Source organism: Callorhinus ursinus, unplaced genomic scaffold (assembly GCF_003265705.2).
Source record: "Callorhinus ursinus isolate GAN/ISIS: 27379988/994484 unplaced genomic scaffold, GSC_fseal_2.0 scaffold27, whole genome shotgun sequence".
Taxonomy (NCBI): Eukaryota; Metazoa; Chordata; class Mammalia; order Carnivora; family Otariidae; genus Callorhinus; species Callorhinus ursinus.
In genome coordinates, this window is record NW_027397089.1 from 6938114 (window position 1) to 6946921 (window position 8808).

At 42.2% G+C, this 8808-nt stretch overlaps 1 protein-coding gene across 1 annotated transcript in view; it reads right to left on the reverse strand.

Annotated features, from left to right (window-relative positions):
• MRPS35 (mitochondrial ribosomal protein S35) overlaps window positions 1-8557 on the reverse strand; it is a 46530-nt gene extending 37973 nt beyond the window's left edge. The window contains 3 exon segments of the mRNA XM_025879950.2: window positions 2004-2171; window positions 4066-4112; window positions 8393-8557. Coding sequence (XP_025735735.1) covers window positions 2004-2171; window positions 4066-4112; window positions 8393-8504 — 327 coding nt within the window. The 5' untranslated portion in view covers window positions 8505-8557.
• Between the last annotated feature and the right edge of the window lie 251 nt (window positions 8558-8808).

The following is an 8808-nucleotide window of genomic DNA, read 5'->3' on the forward strand; positions in this document are numbered from 1 at the left end:
CCATCGACAGATGAATGGATAAAGAAGAGGTGGTATATATACACAATGGAATATTATGCAGCCATCAAAAGGAAGGAGATATTGCAATTTGCAACGATGTGGCTGGAACTGGAGGGTGTTATGCTGAGTGAAATATGTCAATCAGAGAAAGACATGTATCATATGACCTCATTGATATGAGAAGTTCTTAATCTCAGGAAACAAAACTGAGGGTTGCTGGAGTGGTGGAGGGTGGGATGGAGGGGGTGGCTGGGTGACAGACATTGGGGAGGGTATGTACTATGGTGAGCCCTGTGAATTGTGCAAGACTGTTGAATCCCAGATCTGTACCTCTGAAACAAATAATGCAATACATGTTAAAAAAAAAAAAAAAAGATGGCAGGAGGGGAAGAATGAAGGGGGGAAATCAGAGGGGGAGACGAACCATGAGAGATGATGGACTCTGAAAATCAAACTGAGGGTTCTAGAGGGGAGGTGTTGGGGGGATGGGTTAGCCTGGGGATGGGTATTAAAGAGGGCACGTTCTGCGTGGAGCATTGGGTTTATGCACAAACAATGAATCATGGAACACTACATTAAAAACTAATGCTGTAATGTATGGTGATTAATATAACAATAAAAAATTTAAAAAAAAAGAAAATACAGTCAATGATACTGTAATAGTGTTGTATGGTGAGAGATGGTAGCTACATTTGTGGTGAGTATAGCATAACACACAGGTTTGTGGAATCACTATGTTGTACACCTAAACTAATGTAAACTTGTGTGTCCACTATACTTCAATAAAAAAAAGTGGAAAACAGTTTGTTTATGACAATTATACTTATATACGTATGTAACATGAACCACCTAAGATACGCATTCTCAGGCTAAGCATATTCATAGTTTCTTTAAAAAGCTTATAGTTCACAGTGCCTGTATGGCTCAGTCGGTTAAGTGTCTGCCTTCAGCTCAGGTCATGATCTCTGTGTCCTGGGATCAAGCCCTGCAATCGGCTCCCTGCTCAGCAAGGAGCCTGCTTCTCCCTCTGCCCCTCCCTTCCCTGCGCCCCCGCCTCCCCCAGCCCCCGCTCACTCACGATCTCTCTCGCAAAAATAAATAAATAAAATGGTTTTTTTTAAAAGATTTATTTATTTATTTACTTGAAAGAGAGAGAGAGCACATGAGAGGGGGGAGGGTCAGAGGGAGAAGCAGACTCCCCGCTGAGCAGGGAGCCCGATGTGGGACTCGATCCCAGGACTCCAGGATCGTGACCTGAGCCGAAGGCAGTCACTTAACCAACTGAGCCACCCAGGCGCCCAAATAAATAAAATCTTAAGGAGAAAAAAGCTTATAGTTCATAAATCATTATAGATGCTACCAACTGAAGCATTTAATATGACATATTTTGCTTCAAGAAATAAAGAAGTTTAAGGGCTATAACAATATTAAATAATATTGTACTTTTCTGGATAGAAAGTTTCAAAATCTCTCTTTTAAAAGTAGATTTCAGGGACCCCTGGGTGGCTCAGTTGATTAAGCGTCTGCCTTTGGCTCAGTTCATGGGATCGAGCCCTGCACCCTCTGCCTTTCCCTGCCGTTGGTGCTCTCTTGCGCGTGTGCTTCCTCTCCCTCTCTCTCTCTCAAATAAATAACATCTTTTTTTAAAAAAAGTAAATTTCAGCCCCCAATTCTCAATCTCAAATTAGGTTATTTCATTTTTCCTAGTTCCACTCGAAAGATACAAGATAGAAAAAACACCATAGAAAATGAAAAACCAAAAGGGAAGCCATAGGACCAACTGATTATATTCTTAAATGCCCAGGACTCTTTGAGTCTTCTTTACCATGGACAATCAGAATATATCATCCATTTCTACCCGAAAAAAAAAAAAACTTAAACTAAAATCCAATAAGCTGCTGCTACATACTGAACCCTGAAGTACAAGGCAGGGTAGGAGTGGGAAGAGGATCAGCATTTATTTAGATATAAGTCTCAGCCAATGAATCAGCAATTTATCTTACCTTTAAAAGTTCTAGATTTCCCTCCTTTGCCATGGGCACCCCCCTTTTTACTGGATAACCCATTCGAATGGGAAGAGGTACCGCAGAGGGTTTAAATGGTGCTGCAACAGGATAAACACTAGGCCAATCTTGGTCAACAGTCATTTTCTCTGTCCTAGGAGGAAGTGCCTACGGAATATAAAATAGTTTAATATTTTAAATATGAACATGATCTTTAATTTTAAAGCAAAAAGAGCTACAATTAAAAGAAACAGAAGCAGAATTGCAACCTACATAAAATCTGACCTCTTATAAAGTTGTTGCTATTCAAATGAAAAAACACCAAACCTACGTTATATTTTTGCACTGTTTCTACAAACCCCCTGTTAAGAATCCCCTTTAACAGCACACTTCCTTCACTAAAAATTTCTGTGGATTTAAACTTTTAGCAAATTTTTTATATTTTGTGGAAGAGTAACAATGTATTTTGAAATACAGATCCTCCTCAACCTATGATGGGCTTATGTCCAAGTAACAACGTATTCTGAAATACAGATCTTCCTGAACTTACAGTGGGTTTATTGGAACACCGAGTGTTTACATTGATTGAGTGTCCCAATAAACCCATCGTAAGTTGAAAACTCCCTAAGTCAAAAATGCTTTTAATACACCTAACCTACCAAACAGCATAGCTTAGCCTAACCTGCCTTAAATGTGCTCAGAACACTTACATTAGCTTACATTTGGGTAAAACCATCTAAAACAAAGCCTATTTTATAATAAAGTGTTGAATATGTCATATAATTTACTGACTACTGTACTGAAAGTAAAAAAAAAAAAAAAAAAAAAGAATGGTTATATGGGTACAGATTTGTCGTTAAGTGTATTGGTTATTTATCCTCATGACTGTGTGGCTGACTGGCAGCTATGCCTAACTGCCACTGCCAGGCATCGTGCAAGTTTCATACCACATAACGCTAGCCCAGGAAACGATGAAATTCAAAATTCCTAGTACAGTTTCTACTGAATGTGTACTGCTTTCTCACCACCATAAAGTCGAAAAATTGTAAGCTGAACCACTGTAAGCTAGAGACCGTCTTTAGTTTTTAGAACTTTTTTGATGGAAGTCAGTACATGAGGGGACACTGAAAATTTGGAAATAAAGGAAATAAGAAATAAGTAAATGAGTTAAACTAACTGAATACGTACATAATGAGAAATTATGTCTCCTAGTTCCAGAGAACAGCTATGTGACAGTTTAGTCAATCACATTAACATACACTTTTTTTTTTTAAAAAAACTGTATTCATTAGAAGGGGATGGCCAGAATACAAAAGTAGGGCTTAAAGAAGCAAAATCTGGCAATGACCAACAATGTGATATCAAAACCAGTGTACTGTACGCCCTGGAAGAAGGTAATATTCGTGTGAGAATAACTACTCTAGATAATTATAATTTGGTACCATTTAACTTCCATCTAATAATTTGTCTCTGTTCTGACTCCATCCTCAACAAGTGACCTTAGGATTTGGATTCTTCCACTGACTTGCCTACAGTGTGAGACCAAGCTAGTGAGATTAATACACACATCCCAGGCTTCATGATTATTAAAAGCATCATCAAAAATAATTCTAGGGGTGCCTGGGTTGCTCAGTCATTGAGCATCTGCCTTCGGCTCAGGTCATGATCCCAGGGTCCTGGGATCGAGCTCCGCATCGGGCTCCCTGCTTAGTGGGAAGCCTGCTTCTCCCTCTCCCATTCCCCCTGCTTGTGTTCCCTCTCTCGCTATGTCTCTCTCTGTCAAATAAATAAATAAAGTCTTAAAAAAAAATTCTATATTCTAGTTTAATATACACTTATTTCCCAGGCGTGTGTGAGTGAGTCCATCTCTTAAAGATGATCCATTTTTTGGGGTACTGACAAAAACCAGTCAAAGACTAGAGCCAAGGCTCTGGCAGTCACCAAGTACACATCCCCTTGTGAAGCCTTCTTGGGCAGCGCTCTTCTGCCTGATCATGAATATCTGCCTCACTTTAGAACTTCAGATAACATTAAGATAGTATAGAGTACATTAATTGTTTACCTTTCTTCTCAGTGGTCTTTCATATCTGGATGTTCTGTCTGCTGTACCTAAAAGACAACACAGTAGGTAGAGAGAGCTGAATAATGTACAGTTGTTCAACACTGATCATGATCCCATAACTCTCAGATTATTTCGGGTATTCAGTAATACAAAAATGAAACAATAATCCATTTTCTGTAAGCTCTGGGACTAAATCATCTTAATGAAAAGTCAGAAATAGTTAAAAGTCCAGAGTTATATAAATGTAAAGTGCAGGGACGCCTGGGTGGCTCAGGCGGTTAAGTGGCTGCCTTCGGCTCAGGTCATGATCTCGGGGTCCTGGGATCAAGCCCCACATAGGGCTCCTTGCTCAGCAGGGAGCCTGCTTCTCCCTCTGCCTGCAGCTCCCCCTGCTTGTACTCTCGCTCACTCTCTCCCACCCACGCTCTTTCTAGCAAATGGATAAATAAAATCTTTACAAAAATAAATTAATTAAAAAAATAAATGTAAAGTGCACTGTGATTGATGATATAGTGAATTTATCAACTAAAGAAATATTTTCAATGAATTTTAAGGTTCATAGTCAAACTCACTTTCCCAAATTAAAATATTTAGTTAGAAATAAGTATTTTACATCTTTAAAGATAACCGATTTGAAATATTTTAACTATAAATATACTTCTCATATTTGGTTCCACCAAAGCAAAACCCTTGTTTCTCCTTCTGTATTGCATATTAGAACTGTCAATGCTACAATAATGCCAGTAATAACAAAAATCATTGCCATTCCTAATAAATCACATAACTATAGAAGAGAGTAAATTAGGGGCGCCTGGGTGGCTCAGTCGTTAAGCGTCTGTCTTTGGCTCAGGTCATGATCCCAGGGTCCTGGGATCGAGCCCCGCATCCGGCTCCCTGCTCCGCGGAAAGCCTGCTTCTCCCTCTCCCACTCCCCCTGCTTGTGTTCCCTCTCTCACTGTCTCTCTGTCAAATAAATAAATATCTTAAAAAAAAGAGAGTAAATTATTTACATACAGTATATACCTTTCAAAATATTACCTTATGCCCCTCTGTTTTGCTACACTACAGTAACAATAGCTATAATTATTCAGCACTTTCACATTCCAGACACTGTGCTACGTGCTTTTCATTATCTGAATCTTATTGTTCACAATAACTGTAAGTACTATTTCCTTAGAGGTCATTTAGAGCCAAGAAAACTAAGAATCAAAGAGTTGGGGTGACAATAGCATTGCATATAGGACTCTTCACGCTCTGAACCACTTTTATCTCTAGCTTCATCTCCCTTCACAGTTAAACTTCCAGTACTAGAGCCTTTGGACTGTCTCCAAACTTACTGTTCTCTCTGCCTGGAATGTGCATCCCTTCTATCTGTCTGGCTTCTGTCCCCTTCCGCCTCCCCATCTCATTTCTTTATCTGACAAATTCTTATTCATCCCCTGATAGCAATTCATTTATTCACTCAAAAATCATTTGAGTGAGGGTGCCTGGGTGGCTCAGATAGTTAAGCATCTGCCTTCGGCTCAGGTCATGATCCCAGGGTCCTGGGATCGAGTCCCGCATCAGGCTCCCTGCTCGGAAAGGGGCCTGCTTCTTCCTCTCCCTCTGCTGCTCCCTCTGCTTGTGCTCTTTCGTTCTATCAAATAAATAAATAAATAAAATCTTTAAAAAAAAAAAAATCATTTGAGTGATATTGTGTACCAGAAACAGAGAAGGCAGCAATGAGTAGGAGAAACACAGACCTTGCTTTCACAAAATGTAGTCTGTCAAATAAGATAACTATTTAACAAGTAATTTCAATAAAGAGTCGTAATATTAATGGCAACATATAGCAGGGGAACAAACAGTCAATTAGTTGGAGAAAATCTCCCTGAAGAACTGGACGTTAAGTCTAAACCTTAAGGATAAGCAAGAGGTAGCCCTGGGAATAAGCAAGTGAGAAAATTTCTACAGAGAAAAGGAGATGGAAAAATCAATGGGAACAGTTCAGTATGGCTGAAATTTAAGACTAGAACAGAAAGAACACTGAGAAAAGAGGTTGCAAATATTTAATAAGCATCTCAACTATAAAACATCCTTGATAGAGCTCTTGACATTCTTCTTCCAGTCTTCCTGATCCCTGTAAATGACACTGCTATTCATCCGATTACTCCGGATAAGAATCTAACCTGCTTCCGGAGACTTTTCCTCATGCCCCATATCAAATCCATCAGTAAGCCCTCCCACCTATTCCTTTAAAATATATCCCATATCCAACCACGCCACCTTCTCTGCTATTACCTCAATCCAACTCACCATCATTTCATTTGGACTACTGCAAAAGCTTCCAAACTGATCTCCTGGATTCCACTCTTACCCCACTAAAGTTGGTTCTCCACACAGTAGTCAGTGATTTTTCAAAATATTTTATTTATTTATTTGACAGAGAGAGAGAGAGCACAAGCAGGGGGAGCAGCGGACAGAGGGAGAAGCAGGCTCCCCACGGAGCAGGGGGCCCAATGCGGGCTCAATCCTAGGACCCCAGGATAATGACCCAAGCCTAAGAAGGCAGATGCTTAACCAAATGAGCCACCCAGGTGCCCCAGTGGTCAGTGATCTTTTAAAAGTATAAATCAGGGGCACCTGCATGGCTTAGTCGGTTAAGCATCTGACTCTTGATTTCAGCTTAGGTCATGATCTCAGGGTCATGGGATCAATCCCTGTGTCAGGCTCCATACTCAGCACAGTCCGCTTGTCCCTTTCCCTCTGCTCCTCCCCAACCTAATAATAAATAAATAATTTTTTAAAAAGTATAAATCACATTATATCACTTCCATGTTCAAAACCTTCCAGTATAATCCCAAACTTATAATAAAATCCAAGCCAAATGCCTAAAAGCCATTGTGAGATCTGATCATTACTTATCTTTCCAACACCTTAGACTACCACTCACCTATGTTCACTTACCTCCAAGTTGACTTTGTTTCTGTTCCCCGATCACCTCCCCAAGCTTGTTCTCATTTCTGGGCCTTTGCACTTACAGATCCCTATGCCAACAATGTTCTTTCCCCCCCCCGCCCCCCCGATCTTGGCATGGTATATACCATGGGCTCTGCTCAAATGTCACTTCCCCAAGGAGGGCTTTCCTGACTACCCAATCTTTTCCTACTCTGTAGCCAGTACCCCTCCAATCCATCATTCTCAATACCTGCTTTATTTTTCTTCAAAGCACTAATCATCACCTGACACTGTACTGACATTGTTTTGTCTGACCTTCCCAAAAGATTGTAAACTTCAGGTGAGAGACCTTGCCATATCCCAGTATCTAGAACACTACCCAGCACACAGTAGAAGTATTTACAAAATGAATAAAAAACTTACAAGATACAAGTGTTAAGACTATAAAGGGCCACTCTGACAAATTAATGAATTTAGAAATTTATCCTATTTTAAAGCAATGAGAAATCATTCGTAGATTTTGAACAAGAGAGTGGCAAGGTAAGATTCGCTTTTTGAATACTTCAGTCTGGTTGTGAGAATTCAAGGCAGGAGAGCAAGAGCAGAAATAGGGACCAGTGAAGAAACTACCGTAGAAGTGAGAGATGGTGGCCTAGACTGAACTGTTTGCTAATACGAAGATTAGAGATGTTACAGAAGGTAGCATGGGCAGCACCTGGTGAATGACTGGACACGCCCCCTCTTTAACGTGGCTTTCCCTGACTCCCATGGGCTCTTTCTCAATGTCCCTGTGTTACTCCATTCACGCTTCCCTTACAGCACCTCACACTGCATACAGTGTGACTCCGTTAACTCATCTGTCTTGTCCATAGACTCTTCCAAGGCAAGAAGAGCATCTCGAATGGAGCTCATCTCAATAATGCCTTTTGAATGAAGGTCATCCCATTTGGTGGCATAGCTAGGGCTGGAATTCAAAGCTGCAGTTTGTCCCAGGACAGCTGTATGCTTCTCTTAACGTTCGAGAAAACCCATGGTTTAACACCGCCCAACAAAAATGACCGGGCACCAGTAACTAGAGTGACCCCGTGCCAATGGCCGCGTAAGGGAGCACCAGAAAACACGGGTCACTGTAAGGGGGTGGGGGGAGCAAGCTCACCGCGCCCAGAGCACCCAGAAGCAGAAATCAGCAACTAGAAACCCGGTGACACGGGCGCAGAGAAGAGACCCACACCTGCGGCTTTCCTACCGGGAGAGCCAGCGACAGGCTGGCAGAGGACACCCCAGCTTCCCCCAGACGGTGCGGACTTCGCCACCGCGGCGGCCATCATAGATTCGGTATTCCGCCCTCTCACCTCCCCCAAAGCCCGGAGGCGACGCGACAGACACTCACGCGGCCTTGCTATCGCAGAGCGGGTGGCCAGAGACACGGAGGTACAGAAGGCACGCAGGGTCCTGGCCCCCGGCTGCAGGGCGAGGCACGCGGGCAGCGCGGCGGCCGCCATGGCGGCGAAGACGGCAAGCCGGATGGGACAAGCGCAGTCGGGAGTCAGGGGCGGGTCTGACGCCGCTACCGCGCACGTTCGCCCCGCCTTGCCCCGTCGCTAGGGCGGAGAAACAGGAAACAGGTGGGCCTGCAAAGTCAGCGCCGGAGGCAAACGTGCCGGAAGATAGCCCCAAAATAGAAAAAACTAATGAAAAGAAAACAAAAAGGTTAAAAAAAAAAAATCGAAGCCGTGAGTCCAAAGAGGACCATAAGGGATGGGGGAAATGTGGCTTACAGAGGGCAAATGTGATCTGGGTGGGATT